This window comes from Patiria miniata, unplaced genomic scaffold (genome assembly GCF_015706575.1).
Source record: "Patiria miniata isolate m_02_andy unplaced genomic scaffold, ASM1570657v1 HiC_scaffold_1, whole genome shotgun sequence".
Taxonomy (NCBI): domain Eukaryota; kingdom Metazoa; phylum Echinodermata; class Asteroidea; order Valvatida; family Asterinidae; genus Patiria; species Patiria miniata.
In genome coordinates, this window is record NW_024037047.1 from 32815911 (window position 1) to 32841486 (window position 25576).

At 42.0% G+C, this 25576-nt stretch overlaps 1 protein-coding gene across 1 annotated transcript; it reads right to left on the minus strand.

Annotated features, from left to right (window-relative positions):
• Nucleotides 1-1526: 1526 nt before the first annotated feature.
• Nucleotides 1527-24971, minus strand: LOC119733030 (proto-oncogene tyrosine-protein kinase receptor Ret-like). The gene is made up of 13 exons (XM_038206612.1): nucleotides 24923-24971; nucleotides 21570-21884; nucleotides 18926-19057; nucleotides 18489-18682; nucleotides 15351-15600; nucleotides 14721-14831; nucleotides 13846-14012; nucleotides 12899-13012; nucleotides 6220-6290; nucleotides 5632-5672; nucleotides 5083-5179; nucleotides 3684-3789; nucleotides 1527-1871 (listed from the first exon to the last, which is right to left on the minus strand). Exons 1-13 carry the CDS (start codon nucleotides 24969-24971, stop codon nucleotides 1800-1802), a joined length of 1719 nt encoding a protein of 572 aa, XP_038062540.1. The 3' UTR covers nucleotides 1527-1799.
• Between the last annotated feature and the right edge of the window lie 605 nt (nucleotides 24972-25576).

The window sequence follows — 25576 nt, forward strand, 5'->3', positions numbered from 1 at the left end:
TCATAACTTTTGCGCATTAACCCATCATGTTTAGTACACCTTGTACACTGGGGTAAATTGTTGAACAACTTTGACGTCGGGTGTTGGTGACAAAACATTTAAAACTGGATTGATATTGAATATTCAGCAATAAGTGGGGACCGATCAAATTGAAATTGCCCTATATAGGGAAGAACAAACATTATACAGGTAAATATTATTGTGTTGCTGTTGTCAGTTATCGCACGCCACTGTACATGTAGTTGAACTTGCACACTTCAGCATTCGCATACCATATTTATTAATCTGTACAGTGTTGTAATCTTAGCCGTACTCCTAATGATTTCAAGTTTTGTAATATAATGGTTCCTTTGACAGATTTACTGTATAGTAAAGGAATAGCGTTTATAATTCACCGTGTAGTAGGAAGGGCGTGTCTGAGTGGAAACAGGAGGGCGTTTCGGCCCCTATTTTTCCAAATAATACTCTTGATTATAGTTGTTATAGTAGTTATAGTAAGACTGGTACCTTATTGAGAAGACTTGCACACAAACAACAACCAACAGAAACCCTATCATAACCCCGTTAAAAATACTTAAAAAAAAAAAAAACGTTTTAAGCATTTTTCGACGATAGAATTCGTAAAGGCATAAGGGATGTGACCACTGAAATGTCTGCTTCTGACCAGTATTTTGTGTGAAACTATTTACAATAAACTGTCTCCTCATTAAGTTGCCAATTCATGCTGTACTAAGGTACCATTTCCTGTTGTAATAGATTGCAGGTATCAAACATAGTTGTTTGAATAGTCTTGACAGTTGACCTTTTGTACGTTTTCACTTTCGATGTTTCAATCCGTAATTAACTTTGTAATGAAATCATTCTGTTAAGTTCATTTTGTACAAACGTCAGTCGAATTTAAATATTATAGTTAGTTAGGACTAATATTATAGTTAGCTAGGCCTGACCCGACATTTTCTGTGGAAATATCACTATTTTAAAATGGTCATAACTAATATGTGTTATCTCCGTACAGTCGGGCGATTTCTTTCAATGTTTGACAGTGTGCACATTCATGCCCTCAAACTCTAAAATCAATACATTGTGAACAATAATATATTACAAAAAAATGTTGATGGTAAGGTGGTACAATGATTTATATTATATAACAAAATATGTGTTCCTGTTAGCATATGAGATTGAATATCATGTGTAATAGTATACAAATAAAGAATGTTTGTGAGTGCAATTATAAGAATAATTTCATGCGGTGACAGATGAAATATTCCATTCCACGAGGCAAAGCCGAGTGGAATGGAACATGTCAGTAACGTTCTAACTCATTGACACATAAGGGGACCTAGGTCCTAATCATAGTACGAAACACTCGAAATGTGAGGACACGTCTTGTTAAATTCAGCTCATGAAAATAATCTCACCATTGCACTCATTCATTATGTGTATACCATTCCATAGTTCAGATCAGCAAAAAACAGCATTGTACATAGCTTCAAAATAAGTTTTAAAAACTATAGATATTTGTTGTTTGTTTTAAGATTCTGAATAAATATTGTTCATCTGCAGACTGACGAACATACCGTAGCCAGATCTCCATAAATTAGAAGGCTCTAATTCTATAGTATCGCTGGGGAACTATAGGTCTATCACGTTTTCTCAGCGTTATAGTAGAACTACAAAAGGCACAGACATTTAAGAAATAACTACTTCCTCGCCCTGCCTAATTCTTTCAATCTTTGAGTTGACTTAACCAGTGTTACGAAGAGAAACAGGCACCACGCATTTTTTGCGTTGGTAAACTCTCATTTGTCATCAAACTCGGGGCGAATGGCGCTCCAATTGATATACCTGATGCTGTCCATCGCCATATACGTCTGCGAAATAGAAAGGGAAACATTAACCTTTGAATAATCTTGGCGTATTGAGCGTTGTTGCCACAGTTCTTCTCGATAAAGAAAGGGGCACTATTTTCAGTATTTTGAAACCTATACAGTTGAAATGCTGGAAAGGTGCCTTCGTGAAGACGCTGGCTATTTTGCCTACTGGTTATGGTAACAGTCTTGTTTTTTTAATGGTCGCATGTGTTCAACTGTCATCCATGCGCAACGCTGTAATCATCATTGTCAAAAAAAACAACAATACTGCGCACGTGCAGAGGTCATCCAATCAATGGCCTTAAATGGGAAATAACTCCCGGTCCCCATTTTTTTATTGGGGGAGGGGCAGGGACAAGTCTAGAAACACATATCTATAACTCCCCAAAATGGCGTCGTAACAACGCCCTCATTCGTCAAGTATATGTCGTCTATCCTTTTCCAGTAGCAACTTTCATTTCATCGGGAAAAGGATTATGTCTTCATTATAAACAAAGCAGAATATCAAAATACAAACCGATAGTCAAACTCGAATCGCTAAAATGGGGTAGCAAATATTTTGGGTATTTTTTTATAATAAACACTGGTTAAAGCTATAGTCCATCATTTGTAATTAGTGCATTTTGTTCGTTTGAAGCAACAAAAATGTTCAAAATCTAATAAAGGATACTGAGCAACTAACCTGATGAAGTTTCAGCTTAGCTTCAGCTGTAAATTCCGAGAAAAAACAGCATTCTAAGATCTCAAATTCAAATCAAAAGTTACTGAATCATGTTTTGAATTGTTTTGTAATTGCAGCTATACGCGGCGTCGCGCACTGATCCGACGAATTATAACAACCGCGCGCGCGTGTGCGTCGTTCCAATACTTGTGCGCGCTGCGCTGAATAACAAAACGAACTACTAATTTAAATTTTCATACGGCGCTTCTTAAAGGGAATATACATTATTTGCTTTTGCTGTAATTTTCAGAAATGGAAGGAATTGGGGGGTTGGAAATATATAGCGAATATAGTTACACTGACTTTCTTGAGGTTTTAGGTACGAAAATGCTATAAAAACCAAGAAAAACGATCATTTTCCTGTAGTCTGGTTCCCTGACTCCATATAAGAAGAAACAGAGCAGTTTACATACATTGGGGAATTGTAAGGTCAGGGATCCAGTCTAGCTGGCTCGTACCCGTTCATAGGTTTGTAATCGATTGCAAACAAGTGCGATGGTCAATTGGGGCCAGTATTTGAAAAAAAAGCCAGTTGTTTCCAACGCTGATCGGCCGATCAGCGTTGGAAATTGATACAAAAATACCACTTTTCTTGAAAATGACAGTATACCAGGTGCCATGATTTTACAGGATGCTTTACACTGTCATTCACTAACAGTCCAGCAAGGTATTTCAAAATGATTCGGTAGTTTTATTTTTTGCTGTTTGCAAATGTTGTATTTTCCCTTTAAGAATCACCGTTGGAAATGCCTTCTTTCGTTGATTACTTCAAAATGACAGCTTCACAGAAAGAATAATTTCACAGGGAGTTTAGTTCCTTTACTATCTTTCAACCAAGTTTGTTTTTCAACTTAATTACGCCAGTTACTTTTCGGATGGCTGCAAATGATGGACTATAGCTTTATGGTACGTTAATATCTGCGGTTCGTTTTCAATGGATTTTTAATGATATAGGGTTGATTTTCTGTTCTGCTCTGACCTTGTGAGTCCAGTTGACCTTATAGTAAATGTAGCATTTTTAGCACAGCTGTACTTTAGTTAAGCCTTAGATAAGTTTACGGATGCTTTTTTTTATGCGAAGTGCAACTCACACTATTGGTGTTATTCAATGCCATGCCATTCAGGATGGAGACCAACTCGGTGAAGGTTGGCCTGTTATTAGGATCCTCATCCCAGCACTTGCGCATCAGAGCATAACTAAAGTAAAAGAACCAAAAACAAACTATGAGTGGAAAGTGAATTGAAATCAACGATTTTTTTTCTTTCTTCTGATCCTCCCCCGATCATTGTCATCGCGCCAATGATCTGAGTACATGTTTAACAGAAACAAAATCAATAAATATAGAGTTTAAAGGCAAGTCGTCTGTTCCAAACTACATAACTTTATTTGGAAAGTGAAAGTTCTATTGAATGTGTGATTTGTATTCGGAAGTGTTTAACATTGAACAAGATTTGTTAATGTTAGTACGGACGAAATTCTTGTATAGGCCTATCCTTAATATCTACTTTCGAACATACCCATACGCAATGTCATTAAAACCTAACCATCGTTTTTTTAATTATTATTATTTTAATTCTTTTTATTGACATTTATTACAAAAGTGATGAAATGTACTGAAGAGAAAGGGCTACTTGAACCAGGAGCAACGGTCGCTTGCCCCTGTTACACCGAAAGCACACCTGAGCACAGAAATATAATATACAAATATTGAATGCTTCGAGTGGTGTAGTAAAACAAGCCTCCCGAGGTGGACCATGGACATTCTATTTTCCCGAGGCGAAGCTGAGGGAAAATAGAATGGTCCATGGATCACCGAGGGAGGCTAGTTTTACTTCACCACGAGATAAAGCATTCAATATTTGTTGTATAACACTTCACCCACAGATTTTGCTTGTTTCAATATTTTAAATTATTTGAATCTGAACACAGTTGATATAAACTTCAATTTCAATACAAAATTGGTGAAAAATGTATTTCTCTCATCCAAACTACCCCTTCACAAAATGTTTGAACCCAACTCTCTTTAGAAAAAAAAACGCGCTACGCGCAACGCGCACACCGTACCAGCATGCATTTGCACACAAATACCGCGCCGTGAATATAGTACTTTGGTTGCTAATGGTGTAGTACATTGGTTGCTACGGGTATATTACTTTTGGCCGTGCACAGAAAGATAGCAAAAATAGAAAGTATCATGAGACTCGCTCTCAGCCAATCAAGACACAGAATATGTGGGTGAGGTGTTATAATACGTGCTACACACGACTAAACGGAAAGGATTCACAAGCGACTTATATAACAGATCATTGTTCAATGAAGAACCATACACTTCGCCATGGATGAGATGATCAGCACAGACGACGCATTTATTCTTTGTCATCGTTAAACAAGAATATCTACCTATCTGTGAGTAATATTGTTACTTTCCTTTTAGAAAGCTAAATTCTGTTCTTCTTTGGGAAACCTTTTACACTTTCTCTTCTTAATACCTGTGGTCATCACAGTTGCTCGGCTTAGCCATGCGGTATCCTTTCAGCAGCTTTCCGGGCAAAGAATCGCTGTCAATGGTCGGGTAGGGAGTTCCCCCTACACAAAAACAATGACACGAGGAGAGATTTATAAAGGAGAAATCGTGTTTATTCGAAGTGTTATCAATGATTAAGATAATGTTCAGTCGGTCCGTAAGACAGGCGCCAAAATAGCTTGCCTTCTGAGACCAGCAACAATTTTAATAGATGATACAAAAGTTAACGTTGTCCCTGAAAATATCCACGTGGTCACAGTTATGTTGAACTGCTGTTTGTTTTGTAGAAAACTAATCTGTGTAATTAAACATTGTTCAACGGTGTATAGCCTATTATGAATTGACCTAAAACACATGTGGTGATAAAATTCTCCACGTGGCCACTCCGTGTGATATTTTTTGCTAAGCTGCCCCCAGGGTTAGAAGGAAAATGATGTTTCTCTGTTTACTTTATTTTATTATTTAGGTGGTATGCAAATCCCATTGTTCATAATATTGGGTTAAAAAAGCTTACCAACAGTGGCTATTTCCCACAGAAGTATTCCAAACGACCACCTAAGTGAACAAAATAAAAATAAATAAACATATCAAAAGGTATTCATTATTCTTGGGTGTGAAGGGAGGAAGTAGGCAAAAATCCGAAGGAAAAACAAAATCAATAACATAATCTAAAACAAGAAGAGATAAATGCATTATAAAGTATAGTTACAATGGTACGTAAAACCACATAAACATCTACTGCAGAGAGATTCCGCTTGTCTGAAGTATGTGTTATGGTGTATGGAATTGGAGCTATTTTTGTCTGACTAGCGGCCTCAACGTGCAACTCTACATGGTAAAACGCCAGATGAACTTTTTTTATAGTGATGCAAAACTGTTTGCAGTGGTTGTGTATCCAGAGGAAGAGGTGGGGCACCAAGGGGCAACTCCCCCGCCTCCCCTGCGCATTTGATGGCGTCATTAGACAATTAAAAAAACGACAGTATTTTTGAGATGGCCTTTAGACTGTTAATTCAGACGTCGAAACAGTTATTTTACCCGCCCTGACACAAAAGCTGGATACGCTACTGGTCTGCAATACACGACAGAGAAGCAAACTTACACATCACTCTTGGTGGTGTATGTATTTTGCCTGACGGACTCAATTGCTAACCAACGGAGGGGAACCCGCTTCTGTAATTGAGAAGAAATAAACATAATGGAACCTCTCAGAAAGTTAAGACACCACACTGAACGAAAGAGGGCGGTTACCATGCATTTTCTGGGTAGCCTTTGACCCGTGATTCTTATATTCTGCTTACCATTTTTCAGACGGCATTCTTGTTACATTTGTTACATTTTTTAAATGCTAAGGTGAGAAATTACCCAAGGGGTATGACCATATGGCAATGTACAGATATAGGCAGCAGAGCACTACAAATGAGGTCTCCGTAGGCCAATCAGTGGTTCACAGTAGCTTAGAGGGGTAAGGAGCTTGCTACAAATCAATGCCTTGACAGGAGATGTTGATGAACCCTACTTTTGAAGGACAGACTGCCACTGTCTTTGTGTGTGGCAAATCTTCGTCATCGAAGAGTTCGGGAGTACTATAAATCAGTTGCGCCGTTGTTGCCTTTCATGACGTCGGCGTCTGGCTTCAGCGTTTCGCCGCTTGGTATCCGCGATTGCAGTTTGGACGCCATCTTTTGTTGCAGCTTGCCAGCCAGGACGGTCCATGGCCAGATTTTCCCAGTTGTTGATTGAAATGTTGGTGGCATTGAGGTGGCGTTTGATGACATCTTTGTAGCGCAGCTTTGGCCTGCCTGGCTGTCTGGGTGATTCCAAGAGCTCGCCATAGAGGAGGATCTTCGGCAGTCTGTGCTCCTCCATTCGCACGACATGCCCAGTCCAGCGGAGCTGAATTTTCAGCAACATGTGATCCACACTCGGCATGCCCGCTCGATGCAGCACCTCATCGTTGGTAACCCGATCCCACCATGAGATGTTGACAATAGACCGGAGGTGGCGCTGCTGAATGGTCCGTAGCTTCTTGACGTGCCGTCTGTACAGGGTATACGTCTCCGCCGAGTACTGCAGGGAGCTCAGCACAAGCGCACGATACACTTTGCATTTGGTGCTTGGTCGGATCCCCCTTCGCTTCCAAAGCCGATCCTTTAGCCGACCGAAGGCAGCGTAGCTGGCCTGAATCTGTTTATTGAGTTCTGCGTCCAGGGAGTTGTCGTCGCTGATGATGCTGCCAAGGTATGAAAACTGCTCGACAACCCCAGAGTGATCCCTTCCAGTGTGACGTTTGGCGCTACATAGGGGTCTCCTGGTGAAGGTTGGTGGAGCACTACCGTTTTCCCGAGGTTGATTGTCAGGCCGAAGGCACTGGGCTTCGACAGAGTGAGCAACGAAAGCTGAGTCATCGGCATAAAAAAGATCTCTAATAAAGGTGAGTTGGGTTTTTGTGAGTGCTTTTAAACGCGCCAGATTGAACAGCCTTCCGTCGGAACGAGTTCGCAGGTAGACGCCCTCATACAGATGCTGGTTCGTGACCTGGAGAACCGCTGTTAGGAACAGGGTAAATAACGTCGGCGCTTAAACACAACCCTGCTTAACGCCGTGCTTGACGGCGAAAGGTTCGGATGTGTCTCCTACCTGTGTTACCGATCCCATCATACCGTTGTGAAATTGCTGAACAAGTGTTGTGAACTTTGCAGGACAATCGTATATCTGCAGGAGTCTCCAAAGGCCATCGCGTCAAACTTTGTCGAAGGCCTTTGTAAAGTCTATGAACTCTGCGTACAGAGGTCTTTGCTGCTCAACGCACTTTTCCTGCAGTTGTCGGAGTGTGAAGATCATGTCGCAGGTGCCGCGTCCTGCACGGAACCCGCACTGAGATTCGGGGAGTTGCCTTTCCGCTACCCGCTGAAGACGCTTGAGCAGGACTTTGGCCAGGATCTTGCCTGCGATCGACAGTAGAGAGATGCCACGGTAGTTGCCACACTTGTGGCGATCCCCCTTGCGCTTGAAAATTGGTACCACCATGGCATCCTTGAAGTCCTGTGGCAGTTCTTCTGTATCCCAGCATCTGTGGGGCAGCTCAAGTAGGCGTTGCCTGAGAGCAACGCCACCATGTTTGAAGACCTCTGCGGGAATTTTGTCGGTACCAGGGGCACGTCCCAGGTGCATGGCCTGAATTGCTTTTTCAAGCTTGATGTTGCTGGGGGGGGGCAGATCGAGTGAGACGTTTTCTGTGTGAAGAACCATACCGTCGGCACTCAGAATGGGTGTGGAACCAGTGGATTGCGGGCCATAGACTTCCTTCAGACTCGCAAAGAAGGCCTTGGAATCGTTTGAGTCGGCAAGCTTCTGGATCTCTTCTGCCTTCTGAAGCCACCATCGATCCTCCATGGCTCGCAGCTCTCTCTGGACTCTGGCTTTCACATCATTGTAGCGCTTGGTTGCTTGCCTGGTCCGACGACCAGTCAGGAGGGCCTGATGTGCGATTCTCCTTTCTTCCAGGAGGGCCTTTATTTGCTGGTCGTTCTCGTCGATCCAGTCTGCGTGCTTGCGTTTCGGATGACCCAGCTCGGAAGCCGCTATCTCATACACGTTGTCTCTGAGATTTGTCCATGCCTGTTCTACGGTCAGAGTTGCCGCAGGTGGCAGTGCTTCTAGACGCTCAGCCATAGCACGGGCCAGTGATCCTCGGCAGTGCGGATCTTGCAGCTTGTCTGTATTTAATTTCTTAGGCGGCGCCTTTGCAGTCCGCCTGCATCTAGCTTCGACCGTGAATCGGCAGATTGTTCGAATCATTACATGGTCGGTGTCACCGTCAGCTCCCCGCATGGCCCTGGTGCTTAATATATTAGTAAGATCAACTCTACGGACCAACGCATAGTCGAGGAGATGCCATCGCTTTGATCGAGGGTGCTGCCAGCTGTAGAACCACCTCGGCGGGATATTGAAAAAAGGTGTTGGTCACAGCTAGGTGTAGTTCAGTGAAGAGATTGAGTAGTAGCTCGCCATTCGAATTTAGCTTCCCTCTGCCGAACTTACCAATCACTCGTTGCCACAGTGTGTGATCACTCCCCACACGTGCATTGAGGTCGCCCATTACCACTAACTTGTCCGACTTGGGAACAGCTTCAAGATGACGGCGCAATGAGTGGTAAAACTCCTCCTTGATTGCGTCGTCGTTTGTCATAGTTGGGGCGTATACGCAGAATAATGTCATATGACGTTTGTCAGGAGCTGAGAGTTGCACACGCAGAGAGATCATCCTATCGGAGATGCAGACAGGGTGAGTGGTCATCTCCGGGAGAAGTTGGTTGGCGACAGCAAAAGCGACGCCAGCCTCACGGCGTTTCCCCACATCTCGACCAGACCAGAAGTAGGTGTAATTTTTCTCTTGTAAGATCCCAGTGCCACTGAACATCATCTCTTGGAGTGCTGCAATGTGGATGCCGTATCTTTCCAGTTCTTGATCGATCAAAGCTGTCTTCTTCTGAGGGCGCTCTGGGTTGTCTATCATCGTCCTTACGTTCAAAGATGCCAGTTTATACAGTCGTTTTGTTTTTTGTTGTGTCTTTCGGCCACAAAATGGAGACCCCACCGGGCGTGGCGACCCGGCCAGGAATGAGATGAGCGGGCTTTGTTTACTCCTCTTTTTATCGGAGCGTCCCAGGATGTGGGCAGGCAGTGCCTCCCTGAACAGGGCTGCCTGATCGTCTGAGCAGGACCTTGGCATTCCGCCGCTCTGCAGATGTGCCACGGCCATCACACTCAGACCGCCTACGTGCAGACTTCCAGCTAATGGCTCCCAGCTCCTCAAGCCTGCCACTGACACTTTTGATCCATCGCCGCAGGACTTTTGTACTCCAGCCTTCGCTATGGTTTAAGGTGCCAGAGTGCTCGCGACACACAGAGGCACCCTGAGATATCTCCTCCGGGCTCCAGCGGAACGTCGATGACGCGACGGCTGGTGTCCTTCTCCTAGCCTTTGACAGAAAGTCTTCCCACAAGGCAGTGGGGGTTCAAATGGGGAGGCAGGCAGGCAGGGCTGCCGACTGGAGGCACGGAACCAGTGTGTCTCCAGCCCGGGCGACTGGTATGGATAAAAGTTCTGCCGTTGGAATAGGTCCTAGAGACTGCGTCAGCGAGTGAGTGGATGGGCGTCGACAAGCTGAAGCGTGTTGCACCTCGTCTCTCATAGGGCTGTGTAGCCTTCAAGTCTGATGGACAAAGACTGCCATGCATCTTGTACAGAACTGTTGAGCAGCCACTTGATGCCTATGATGAAGAGATGGACAGTTGAGATTCACTCTTACCTCCTGTTCGGCCACGCCGATGATGCGGAGAGCTTCTGGAAATTACCGAGGAGTCTATATAGATATAAGTGTGATGGTGAAAGCACTTATCCGGCATAGAGATGCGTACTCCAAAACACTGCGAACCTGTGCCTTGTAGATATTCGCTTTCTTTTTCATCCAGCTTGTTAGCAACAACTCCGTAAAACTCCCAGCTTCTGTCCAGCTCTAGCAGACATATTGGAAATATGCCTTGCCAAAGTGAGTTTCAACTGTGACACCTTTAAGATTTACAGCTCGTTTACTGTGACACCCAAGATTTACAGCTCATCTTTCTCAGCTAGTGTTCCACCTAGATGGGTTCCTCATTCTAAAAACTGTAAGGGGCTTGCACTTGGTTGGTTCTAAGATTTATCTGTCTGCCCAGATCCTCATTCTGTCCAGGTCTTTATTCATGCTAGCTGTTATATATGGCCTCAGGGTCGATCACCTGATCTAATCTCACATAGAGGGTAGAGTCATCTGCATATAGGTACAGTGTGTTCCCGCACTCATCTCCCAGATCATCTATGAAAACGGAGAACAGAAATTGGCCCAGCGTAGATCCCTGGGGGTACAGACGCAATTATGGGCATTGCATGTACATGAGGACTGGCCAGAAAGAACCACTTTGATGGACCGGTTTGATAGATATCTGTCAATCTATACAAGAAGCTTGCCAGAGACACCTTTTCCCATGAGCTTCGAGCAGAGGCCGCGTTGTGCCACACTCTGTCAAATGCACCTCTGATGTCCTCTGAATTAGACGCACTTCCTTGCCTCTGTCCAGTGCATTGGACCATTGCCGAGAGAGTATTTTAGGAATGTCGTATTTGCTATGTTGGGGTCTAATGTCTGATAATAGATGGTTCTGCAGCAGGTATTTCTGAAGTTGACTCGTGTATTTTCGAGTCCCTCCATGTGAGAAGAAGAGCTCAAAAAGGCGGCTGAGTGGTCTGGTTAGTTCAGCGCGACACTCCATATAAACTCGATTGGGAACTTCGATCAGGGCCAGTAGCTTTAACTTTCTCAAGAGCCTTTTGATATACTTGGGTTTAAACGATACTGTCCTTGGAGGTTGTTGTTGTCGGCTGAACCTCAGGTACAAGCTCCTCTGCATCCTCTAGATGGCATTTCTTTGCAAAGGTCTGGACACATTTTTCGGCTTTCCCCTTGGCTGTGGTGTATACTAGGTTGTCTTCTTTTAGGACTGGTATATGTTTTCTTGTTAATCATCCAGACAAGATGTTGACTGTATTCAAGGACTTGTGACTACTGGGGCTGCCGTCTGAGAGCTACTCCTTTAACTTGTTTTATACACAATATTGTTTACTTTTTTCTATCTGTGATTGCATTCCTTTCTAGCTTCCGCAAACTTGTCCCTGTTTTCTTGAGTGTTGTTTTTCTTCTGTTTCCTGAACAAGCGATGCCTCTTAATTGCTGCTGTTTTACAAAGATCGTTGAACCATTATTGTCTTGTGTGTTATTTGAAACAAGCTTGCTAGGAATATAGATATCCATTGCGTCACAGATGATGCTGGTGATATTGCTGCAAGCCTCTTCTGGGTCTTCGCGTTTATAAGAGCTAGGGACCAGTCCACAGAAGAGAGGTAGCCTCTCATGCCCCAGTAGTCGGCCTTACCGTATCGCAGCACCTTCCGTCTGTAAGGATTGTCTATGTAGAGAGGTACATCCTGCTTAACTAAGACATGATTGTGGTCTGATGTTCCCAGCCTTGCAAAGTGTTGTCGAGGTGGATTACAGATCAGTCAGAACAAGGTCGAGAATCTGATCTTCCCTCGTTGGTTCAGTGACTATCTGAGTCAGTTCAAGAGAGTTGCACAGCTCAAGAGTTCGACGACCAGCTGTATTTGTAGAAGTAGAACCGCTGATTGGGCACTGAATTTGGATAGCATAGACAAGGTGGTTGGGCTAGGTAGCTGATAATGTCACCATTGACACTTCGTGGTTTGTACATGGCGGCATTTAGGACCTTCTGCGATCTTAGAGCCAGTGAAAACAACACGAGTTCCAATTCCTCGGGATCAAGATCTCTGCCATCGAAGATAAGAATTCCTTCCAAGCTGTAAACAACAGTCCCTCCTCCAGTTGTGTTGGGTCTGTCTCTGCGACGGCAAAGTGCATATCCGGGAATGGAAACTGTTGCATCGAGAAATGTTTCCACAACAACAAGAGATGGTTTCAGTTCATGACACTTAAAGGCCGTTTCATAATCGGCGCGAAAGCGAACGCGTTCGCGAATTTGTGACGTCAGGGGGCTTTTGGCGCTGCGAATTCGCAAAAGTTGAACACATTTCAACTCTGGCGAATTTCGCAGCGAATGCTTCGTGACGTCTAATTCCCATCGCATTCGCATTTGCATGAAGTGTAAACCGACATTAACGCGTGACAACGTATAATAGTAATGTGATTAAAATGATTACATACCGATGACATCTGCACGTAGACATCTTCCCCTCTCGACAGTCCAAAATCAGAGACTTTTGCAACCAACGCTTCTCCAACCAGAATGTTTCTCGCAGCCAAATCACGGTGAATCATCTTTTAACAAGAGAGACAAACAAATCATCAATAGATCGGTCAGACAAGCCCCACCATCTGAGCTTGTAGACAACAGCACCATATCGTTTAGACGCGCGCGTATATGATTAGTGATTGGCTGCATCCGAGTCAGCTGTCTAGAGCTAGGTCTAGGTCTGCGCCGTTTAAAAATACGCGGGGACGCGCTGACAATAAACGTATAGCCGTAGATTTGGAAGCCCGTTTTGGACACGGTCTATCCGGTGGAAGGGGCATAATAGATCAGCCTATTATCTGAGATCAAAGCAAATTACCAGGACATATTTAAATCCCCTTGTGTAAGGATTTTACTCTAGCCTTTGAACATTTGTCTTGCTATAGAGGAACCAAAAAGAATAAATTTGGGCTATTTACAATGCAGTGCGCCACCTTAAGAGTTGCCATGGAGAGGCCATTTTTCAAGTTTACGGTCGACAAAACATAGCCCATTTGAATGAGTGTCAGTAGACAACTTGAGCTAAATCGTTATAGATTGGGGCATAGCGTTCTGCCGCCTTACAAAAAAACACCATATTGATAAAAAGAAAAGATCCGCGAATCATACGCTTTCACATGTCCCGCGCTTCGAATTTGTCGACTATCTCCCACAATGCACTGGGAAAATGAACTCTCCGTGGCAAACCTTTGGTGGCGCAAATTGTATTATGTATTCGCCACAGCAGTTGGATTTTAACCGCATGACAAAAATAAAGAGGCACTGATACATATACCTTTTATTTTTTCAAAGAAAAACACAACAACATTCAGGCGGGATGAATCTATCGCCTGGCACAAGGAACAGAACATCGACTCACCCCCGCTTGAGCAAGGTGTTTCATTCCCTTGGCAACATCCAGAGCAAACTTGACCAGCTGATCGGAAGACAAGGCATACTCGTCTGAGTCTGACTGTGAGCGAGCCGTCCGCAGGTAGCTGCGTAAATCACCGTAGGGAAGATACTCCAAGGCGACGTACAACACATCTTTGTAAGGTATCAGCATAATTGAAAGGTCAAAGAGGAAGTGTACAGAGTACCCTCTGCTCTGAATTTGTTCAGTATTATCTTACGGAACAGGAGAATGAGTTTCGTATTACAATGTATATTTTATATGTAGCAGTTTCATATAAAGCAAAGCAACGATGATTTGTTTGGGTGAAATGTCAAAGCAAATATTCACTTTCACTATCATAACTTATCCAGAAGGTAATATCAATAAACCAGAGATTTACAAATGAAAGGTGAAGTTTATTGAGATTAACATGACTCATACCAAGTCACTGTTGATGATAAAGTAGTCAACGTTTTCTAAACAGAATGAAAAATAATTGTTACAAAAACACAAAGTAGCCTATGTTTACTTAATTCTTCTGTACATTCGGTGAAGCTGTGATCAGTTACGGTGTCCTATGGAGTTTAAACTATTATGGAATCTGGTCTCTTTTACCTGATATGGATTCTAACCCGCACACGATATTTTTTATTGTATTGATTATGTCCACTTAGTCACGCACAACGCTTCTAGATTTAATATAGTCCAAATTTTACATTACACCCCGGCAGCCTGCAAGAAATATTGAACTTTAAGAGACATTTTAGATGATGTGGCTAATAAAATGTTTCCTCTTAGGCTAACCTATAGGCCTGTTGCTTTTGCTCAGAGATTGAACATTAAATGTGTGGTGGCATTACCTTGATGCTTGCATGCCCCGAAGAGGGAAACGATATTAACATGATGGCCGGCAGAGGACATGGTCTTGAACTCTTGCATAAAGTCGTCCTTTTCAGAACTTGACGAGTGCTCTAATTAACAAAAAAGAGAAACTCAGCTAGTACATAATACAAAGGGTGTCCACCTCATGCCCAGTCATAGACAAAATTTACTTACACCTCTGTTTGTGGCGCCAGGAAGAGAAGTGTTACTTAAGATATATCCAAGCCTAATGTATGCATATTGAAGATCTTCCAAAATTGTCTTCGTGAATTTTTGTCCAAAAGCAAAAGATCCAGTGACTATTCAACCCCATTTAGAGAACAAACATTTATCTTCGAGCTGTACAGTTCCATCTATTTTTGCTGGTCCCAGAGAGCAAGCCTCGTTTCCTCTTCCCCTTATCTCGCGCACTGACTTAGTGACTCACTGACTGTCACATGTGAGATGGGCAGTGCTATCGTATATGACCCCCTAATTCCAACGAATGGGCTGGATGGCCTATTGTGTAAATCTGTTTGCAAGTAAATCCAAGCGAATAACCATTCTGAATCAATTGAACAAAAAAAAATCGTTGGAGGCTGGCTTTGTTGGAGAGTAACTCATGTTACCTTTGAGCATTTTGATGGCCGCTCGGATCACCTTGCCTCCAATTCTGACGGCCCCCGATCTGACTTCTCCAAAGTTCCCTCTCCCCAGAACCTCATCATCCAGCAACAGATCACTCCATAGGATCTCCCACGGTTTAGCCCAGCTCGGGAGGCCACCCCCCTTTGATGCCAGTTCACGTTGCCTCGTACTCTCGATTTCGTAAGAGGCTGCAGCAGCCTTCGCGATCCTATCTTCGTATGATGTTACGAGCTGGGAAAACAATGCGGTGAATATCTTAGCAAAGACTCGTACAAAAAGTAAAGAGCAGGAATCAGTGCTCAATATCGTTATTGATAACCCAGCTTTCGGAGACGAGCTCAAAATTCTGGGCAAGATATCTGATTTCAAAATTACAGAGACGCCAAGGCTATAGCGCGCCCGTATATAGGTAGCATGAACGAATTTTTTTTCAACGAATGCTGATCTACAGAAAAAGCTATTTCGATGGCTTAAACAGACGTGAGTTTATTTTTTTTTTCTTTTTAAGTACATGTAACATCGTAATATTTTGTTCACTTATTATACACCGAGTTGTTAATCAATATTTGCTTGGTTTTTTTTGGTTGTTTTTTTGGAAATAAATGGGAATAAATGTGAATGAATGAAAAAAAATGTAATTTTAACCCACTTTTTTATAAATGTTAACTTTTAATTTGGTTATCATGAAATTGCGTAAATTCAGTAAGCGTGAACATTTCACCTTCGCTCCGAACAAATAATGTAACTTTTGCTGAGCAAACCTTTTGGGTGCAAAAGTTGTGTAAATTGTGAAACAAAATAAATTACACGTTTGCGTTCAAACCTACGATGAAGATGCGCGTATCACATATTTTTGCACAAGCTCTGAAACATGGCACCGCCCATAGAAGAACGCGGTGTCACGGTCTCACTTCTCCGGCGTGCTAGCTCAAGTTCTCCGCAGAGGGAAATTTCGCCCCAACACGCATTCGCAAATTGCGAAGTAGTGTGCATTTCACCAACTTTATTGTGTGCTGAGTTCTTTGGGGTTGTACTGGTGTACGTAAGATCTTTGGATATTGTATGTACAAATGCATACGTACAAGGTGCCAGTCGAATCCAGAATTTTCGTGGCGCGCGCAACTCCCAATACATGTAGGCCTAAAGACATGAAGGATACACATGGTTGCAAAAATAAAGACAACCACGAACGAGCAAGGAATACAGACCTTGCACAGACCAAGGAAGGAGTTCGTTCTTAATTATTCCTCCATGAACACACACACACGACGCTGTTGCAAGACCATGGAATGACCCAGGCAATTACCATACTCCTCTCTTTTAGCTTGGCCCACAGGAAGTGTTACATAACACATTCGTGGGTGTCCCTCACTGTGTTATGGACTTGGTAGACTCATGGGTCCTTGCTCTTTGGTAGACTGTAGACTCCATAACACAGCCCAAGGAAAAGTAAGCACAGCGGACACATGAGCATGCATCGTGCTCATGTAACGTGCACTGTAACGTGCTCAATTATCCGCCGCATTCACCCAGAGAATCCAGCACGCCGGAGAAGTGAGACCGTGACACCGGTAGTTATTTATGTACAAATACAACATGGTTTGTGGGGAAATAGTGAAAACTAATGACCCCGAGGAGATAGTCCCAATCATCCAAAACCGAGGGGTCATTTGTTTTCATTATTTACCTGCAAAAACATGTTGTATTTGTTTCACTACACTCTCAGGGAAAAATACACAAGTTTTGTAAAATTAAACCATGTTTTATATGAACTATACGAACTCGCTTGCAATTGTGTAAAAAGTTACATAATGCGTATTGGGTAAAAGTTTTCTTGACAGTTGTGTAAAAGTTCACTTGATGTATGTGTAAATATATATACACATTAATTAGGTAAAAGACAATTAAGTAAACTTTGCATAACTTTCAGGTGAAACTTTCAAGTTACCATATTATCATGCAAAAATTGGATTTTCTAAACGTAAACAACTCCGGAAGCCCATCAAAACACGACCTGTTTCATTTAAATTTTATTCATTCCCTTTGCGAACCGTGCAGCATATCACAGCATATAGCTATACTAAGTTGGAGAAACCATGACGTATATGACAACAGCTACTTTCGGTCTTTGAAGATATCATTTTCCTCAAGCTCCTTAATTGTGATTGTCATACCGTCCCCAATCCAGGCAGCTCTTGAACACTTTGCAAGATACGATACAACAGTACGGGATGCATAACCCATGGCCCACAGCTCGGCCACGGCGAGTATGCAAGCATGAATATAATTATATACGTGTCCATAGGCCGAACCAACTAGTACGCGACCTACTAGTACAGAGGACAACTCGTAAGTGGACAAAATCGTACGCGGTCCAACTCGTACACATAATTAAACTCGTATACACAATTATATGTGGTCGGCGATTCTTGACTATATACTGGGAACGGTGTATCTTTCAATTTCTGGAAATTTGCTAATTTTGGCCCGCATACCGAGTTGGCTGGCGTACGAGTTGTCTCGCTACGAGTTGGTTCACGTACGAGTTGTGTAATACGCGCAGTGCCCGAGTTAAACACTACTAATATTTCTGGTATTATTATTGATGGTATAACAATCACAAGAACTTTAGAAAATGTTACCTTCAAAGACCAAAAGTAGCAGCCGCACATCCCATTCGTTGTCAGACGTCACGGTGTACTCCATCTTCACTTATGCTGTGCTGTGCTAGCTGCATCGCGTCACCGCGTGCACGTTTTTACCTTGTTTTAGTGCGTTTTACGTAGTTGCAGTACGTTTTTAAATAATTAAGGTAACTGACTGCTTTACTCATTCAATATGTATTTTTTAATTTCAATGTTTTCGAGGTACCTTTTTTTCCATCGAATTTTACCAAAATTGTGTAATATTTCACTTAACAATTTTTACCTAATTATTTTGTACATATCTTTTTGAGAGTGTAGTGAATTGTCGTACGCGCGTGTACGCATGTCGGACAATTTTTGTTTTCGTGCATGTCGGACATAAATCACGGCTGTGATTGGTCAGAACACCGTTTGCCGACGTTGACCACGTGCGCAGTTGGCGGGGCTGCAGAGAAGGTCCCGGTCTAGACTCACCATTGCAACCGCTGACTCTGCCGCTTCCGTGCTAAGCATTGCGTTCTGGGTCATCGATGCCTGTCCACGATTTCTCTTGATGCTCAGAAGAGCGAAGACGGTGAGTGCGACTACTGCTATGATCAACAAAGCCACGGAGGCGCATACAGCTACAACTACACTGTTTACACCAACACTCCCATCTAGGTTACTCTCTGTCAGATGGGTATGAACAATAAATGCAGTATGAACAATAAATGCAGTTGATTTCTAATAGAAAAAAAGGCACACCTTCAGGGTTATCACTGATAGCACTAACATAATTTCATGCTATGCAAATAATCTAAACGGCTTTATAGACTAAATACATTATAGAGGACACTTTAAACTACTAAACGCGTAGTTCACGAAAAGAGTGGAGTTGACGGGAAAATACACAACAAACTAAAAAAAGTTACCTTGGCAACTCCCTGTAGCCTCGTCCACATTGAATCCATCCTTGCAAATGCAATCGTAACCATCATCCAAATCCACACAGTCAGCGTTGGCATCGCAGTCGTTCGTCGAGCCATCATCACATTCGTTCATATCTGAATAGTGTATAAAGACGATACCTTTTGTCAAATCACCTCTATTCCAACCAGTGGTTGTGACATTAATACAAATTTTTATCCCTAACTTTGTTCGCAATCCCCGAAAATTATCGCAGTTATAGCAAGCTTCACATACGAACAATAAATGCAATATGAACAATAAATGCAGTCGATTTCTAATTGAAAAGGAAAAGACACCTTCAGGGTTATCACTGATATCACTACTAACAGCATTTCATGCTATGTAACTAATCTAAACGGCTTTGTAGACCAAAGATATGGGGAAAATGGTGAGTACAAAAAGTATTCCTATAACCGCCATTTCTACTGTGTTGTTCAGTTAGTCCGAAAGTGCATTTTTAAGCTCTGGCTGGAGCTTATACATGTCACATGGTGGTCGGTCGGTCGGTGAGACCGTGATGGCTCGTCTGTCTGTCTGTCCCGAAATAAGAACATAAGTATGGTGTTCCGCATGTGCCATCGGTGTCGCACTTTTCGCTAGAGCTTAGTATTGTGCACTTGCCCTTTTTCAATGATCCAGAATGACCATTCACCTGATCCCTTTCATGCATGTTTTATTAGGGGAACTCATTGTCAAGTCTATATAACCAAGGAGTTCGTTATGTAACAATGTTTCATCTGTCAACTTTACACATTTCGGAGTAATCACATTGCAAGAAAAATCATAAAGCTTAATAGTAAACTAATCTTGGAGCTATATGAACGAAACAAAATCCTTTTCAACATACAATATAGAGGACACTTTAAACTACTAAACGCGTAATTCGCGAAAAAAGTAAAGTTGACAGGGAAATACATAACAAACAAACTGATCAAAAAGTTACTTGTGCAACTCCCTGTAGCCTCGTCCACATTGAATCCATCCTTGCAAATGCAATCGTAACCATCATCCAAATCCACACAGTTAGCGTTGGCATCACAGTCGTTCGTCGAGTCATCATCACATTCGTTCATTCCTGAAATAGTGTATAAAGACGGTATTTTTTTGTCAAATAACTTCTATTCCAACCAGTGAATGTGACATTGATACACAATTTACATCCCCAACTTTGTTCGCGATCCCCAAAAATTATTGCAGTTATATCAAGCTTGTTCACATACTGGTCCACGTGATTTTAAGCCCTGGCATGAAGGAGCTTATACATGTCACTTGGTGGTTGGTTGGTCGGTTGGTCGGATGGTCCATCTGTATGTTTGTCCCGAAAATTGACTAAAAGTATGGTGTTCCATATGTGTCATCGGCGTCGCATTGTCGCCAGAGCTTACTGTGCACTCGTGCTTGTTTTTTTCAATGATCCCTTTCATGCATGCTTTATTAGGGGTATAATCCAATACGATGCTACTGTTCGGCTGTTTTCACCGATCTAAAATCAGTCACACAAGTGACAGTCAGTCACAAGTGACAGCCAGCAAGACAGTCAGTCAGTTAGACGGGATGCTTCAGGTTGTCAACATTGTCAATTGGTCACGTGGTGAAATATTCATCATTGTCATCTCTATATAACTGAAAAATTCGTTATGTAACAATGTTTCAACTGTCGATGTTACACCTTTCGGAGTAATCACATCGCAAGAAAATCATAAAACTTGTAGTAAACTAATCTTGGAGCTATATGAATGAACAAAATCGTCTTTTGTATACATAACAGATGACACTTTAAACCACTAAACGCGTAGGTAGTTCACAACAGACTGAAAAAAAAGTTACTTGTGCAATTCCCCGTCGCCTCGTCCACATTGAATCCCTCCTTGCAAATGCAATCGTAACCATCATCCAAATCCACACACTCAGCGTTGGCATCGCATTTGTTCTTCGAGTCATCATCACATTCGTTCATTCCTGAACAGTGTATAAAGACGATACTTTTTGTAAGATACCCTCTATTCCAACCAGTGGTTGTGACATTAATATACAATTTATATCCCCAACTTTGTTCGCAATCCCCGAAATTATCGCAGTTATAGCAAGCTTAATCACGTGAATTTTCTTTGTTAAAATTTAAAACTGCATGTTTATTCATTTGTCCGAAGAAACTTTGGCATTAAACGCAGGTCCACATTTAAATTTCGACAGTGGCTTGATGCTTTTTCAGTTCTTCATAGCCATTTTTTAGTAAACGACATTCAGATCTTGCATTTGTGTAATCCATACGATGAGATTTTGAGCTTTTATAATGTTATAGTCTCAAAACTGTTTGTAACAAACATAACTTTCTTACTTCCGAAAGAGGTGAGAAATTATTAGAATTAATGTATTAAGCACCTCTCCTGGCCACAGAAATTAATTTGAAAGTGCAACAAAATTGTCGCTCAGTGGGCTAGGAGGAGGGGTGATTGAATCCCCGGCCCCTTGTGCGCCCTCTCTCAACTTATATTCTACATTTGGGAAAAAGCAAAGATTAGCTTGATAAAAAAGCCGCGTTGGATGCACAATCCAATTACTTATCTCCCTAAGCGCCCCTGCAAATTGAATACTGTGGTCACTTACCGATAATGAATGTTAGGCTTTGGGAGACTGCTTGCTCCCCGTCAAAATACTGGCACTTGTAGATACCCACGGAGGACCTGTCCACTGGCCCGACTGTCAGGTTGCACTGCCTCTCAAAGGATCCATGTCCCGTATAGGACCCATTAAACTCCCCACTTGAAAAATTGCAAAAACCCCGGACTCCATTCTCAAAGATCCATCTGAGTATTAGATCATGATGGACTGCGTCCCCGGCCACTATGCAAGTGAGAGTAACATTAGTGTCCGGTGAAGCCACCACTTCGGGTCCGGGTAGAATCATGAGAGATGACGAGGCTGCAATGGATTATGAAATTTAAGAACCTTCAAGAAACGGCAAGCCCGGTTAAGTCGACCCCAAACGTAGAGTTTTGTACAGTTTGGATACATACCAGTACGATAGCACTGGCCTGCTAATAAGTGCTAGTCAGTCAGTTGGTATAAAGAGTATACTGGGCTGGCAGGGGCGTAGCAAGGTCAAATTTTATTGGGGGTAAACATTCTTAAAAAGGGCACTCGCAAATCTGAAATGTTGAAATGTTGACACTTTTTTTTTCCTCCGGACATCTTGCCTTCGTAGAATCAAAAATGTTTTTTTTTTCGGGGGGGGGGGGGAATGGTGCTTTTCAGGGCGAACATGCGCGAAATTACAAAAAAAAGCTTCTCTTTGTCTGCTCATTTCCTACTCTTTGTTTACTCATTTACTCATTTCCTGATCTTTTAATTACTCATTTACTCATTTCAATGCTCATCTGCTCATTTTCTGCTCTTTTGATTACTCATTTACTCATTTTGCTGCTCATCTGCTCATTTCCTGCTGTTTTGATTTCTCATTTACTCATTTTGCTGCTCATCTGCTCATTTTCTGCTCTTTTAATTTCTCATTTACTCATTTTGCTGCTCATCTGCTCATTTCCTGCTCATTTGAGTACTTATCTGCTCATTTCCTGCTCTGTTGAGTACTCATTTACTCATTTCACTGCCATCTGCTCATTTCACTTCTCATCTGCTCATTTTACTCGTTTCACTGTTCATTAATGAACAGATGAGCATTTAAATGAGCAGATGAGCAAGAAATGAGAAAATGAGTATTTACATGAGCAGATGGGCAGTGACATGAGTCAATGATGAAGACGAAGATTTTGAGGAAGATGATTCGGAATTTGAAACGGAGGTGGAAGACGAATTATCGGATGAAGATGAGTCTAGTTCTGATTTGGAAGACAACACCGCATATTGAGACTTGTTGAAAGATGCCTTAAAAGCCACCAATGAGATGTGGAGTGAAGATTATGAAAAGTAAATCAACGGGGATATGAGTGAAGATCATCGGGCCAAGAAAAAGGCCAACATAAAGACCCTTTAGGCAGTCAAGCAAATCTTTTTTCAACAAATACAAGGTTTTTTTTTTTCATCAAGTTACCTACATCCTGAAGATAATGGCACTCATCAAGTTATTGTAAAAGATATCGCAGAAAAATTAAATATAGGCATGGAAGTGAATAAAGCTCTGAACAGAGTTAATGAGTAAATGTGTTGCATACAAAAGTTGAGTAGCTTATTACCCAATTATAGGTAAAGTGACAATTTTGCCAGTACCCTTCAAAAGGGAAATTTGACCCTTTGATTGTGTAACCGAAAAAAATCAAATTGTAAACAACGTAGTGTAAGAGAGCACATTTGATCCTGCAACGTGAAACAAAATAGGCATATGTGCTCTTAGATGGGTAAATATTACCCCCTAATGAGCAAACATTGCTGTTGCCTAATTAAAGAACATTTTTGAAATCGACAGTAACATTCAAGATGGCGGTTAGTGAATTAACGAACGTGCTGCGAGAGTCCAGTGGCGTATCCAGCGGGGAAATGTTTTGACAAATTCTTGTGGTCAGCAATGATTTAGATAATTTGTTATAAATTTTTTTGTGACATCAATCCCACAAAAGAAAACCCGCTCAACAACCAATACAATGCGCCGCGAAAAGTATGCATTTGGAAGCAGGGTACCAGTCCCCCCCCCCCTTTTTTGATTCTACGGAGGCCAAGTGTCCGGAGAATTTTGGGGGGGCATTTCGGCGCAGCTGTGCGGTCCCCCCCCCCCCGACATCAAAAGCTGTATACGCTGCTGCGAGAGTTGGATTCGAAATCGCCAATACCTTTATTTAGAAATATTCATTTCCTTTTCAGGATGCACTGATTGTTAAAATACGTCATTGAGAAATCGTGGGCAGTATGAGGTACCTACAACATATGAGATACCTACAACAAATAGGTCGATGATTGAATTGCAATGTCGCGATGTGTGTTGTGTGTATCGCACGTGTACAAAATGTACACACATTCAAACACGATCAGTCTCTTGGCCTGCGTGACAGCACAGTTTGTTAGTGGCAGAGCATCCATGGTGTTTTTTTTTTTTGGGGGGGGGTAGGGGTCAGGTGAGGGGTAAGAATTTTGAATCAATGTTGGGTAAACGTTTTACGCAGGAATTGAGTAAAATTTGACGCAACCCCTGTTGCGTAGCGTTTTACCCCGCCAACGACCATGTTCCCTTTCAACCACCACAAAGAGTACAATTTAACGCAACATTCGGTACTATTTTCTAAGAGTGTAAGGCCAAAACAAAAAATCTCCGGTTTCTGGTATTCGCGCACGTCGCCGTAGCCATGCGCGTCGACAAAATGAAAAAGGTTTTTTTTTTAAATGAAATATGATGTCTCAAAACCGCCAAACTCACTGGTTTGACGGGAATCCTGCTGCTTCCCAATTTTAACGTGTTTTTAGATTGGGTTATGGTCGAGAATAAGCTTTATGTGGCCTCTCTGGACTCCCATATATTTGCACTACGTTTAGTCGGGCACCATTTGTAGTCATCAGCCGACATTTGAAGCAAAAAATCAGGTAAACAAAAAAGCTGCGTCGCCGCACCACTTTTGGGGCAAGCTCCATACCAGAAACCGGAGAATTTTTTGGGGGCCTAATCCTCCTTATCGATTCAATTTTTACGCTTTATCAGCTTCTTATCGCTTCTTATCGCCCTTTATCTTATCTATTAGCACAAACTCTAAAATCAAGGCGTATATGTAAGTATTATTATTGTTTCCTGCATGAAGTTTACCACATGTTTACACACACTATGTACCAAAAATGCAGCCTGCAGCCACTCCTGACGAGCTCTTTAAATTGTGATATAGGAGATAGAAATCAAACTAGAAGTTCCCGATGAAAACTGGTCATGTGAATTTTGGCCACACTATACTTCTTAACCAAGAATGGCCTGTTTCCTTTAAATAATAGTGCCAACAAGATTTCATTTTGTTAAAAATAACTCTTACCTGTTGTTAGATGGAAAAGTAGCACAGTAATAACGAATAACGCCGCCATGGTTACAGTGTATTGTAGTGTCTTCTCTTACTAGGCATATTCTTATACAAGAATAGGAAAATGTTTACTGTTTTAGAAAAGTGATAGCGAGACTCGGTTCTTCATCTGTTTACTCTAGCTTAGTTTTCATATACGGGCAGAGGTTTTTCGCATTTTGTTTGTTTCGATATCTTCCGTTTTTACTGGTATATATGGCTTAATAATAATATTCTGTGATTAAAGGGAATATAAATCATTTGCTTTTGCTGTAATTTTCAGAAATGGATGGAATTGGGGGGTTGGAAATATATAGCAAATATAGTTACACTGACTTTTTTGAGGTTTTGGGTTCGAAAATGCTATAATAACCAAGAAAAAACAATCATTCTCTTGTAGTCTGGTTCCCTGACTCCATTTAAGAAGAAACAGAGCAGTTTTAATATATTGGGGAATTGTAAGGTCAGGGAACCAGTCTAGCTGGCTTGTACCCGTTCATAGGTGTGTAATCGATTTCAAACAAGTGCGATGGACAACTGGGGCCAGTATTTGAAAAAAGCCAGTTTTTTTCCAACGCTGATAGTTATATTTTTTATGTTTGCAAATGTTGTATTTTCCCTTTAAGCTGT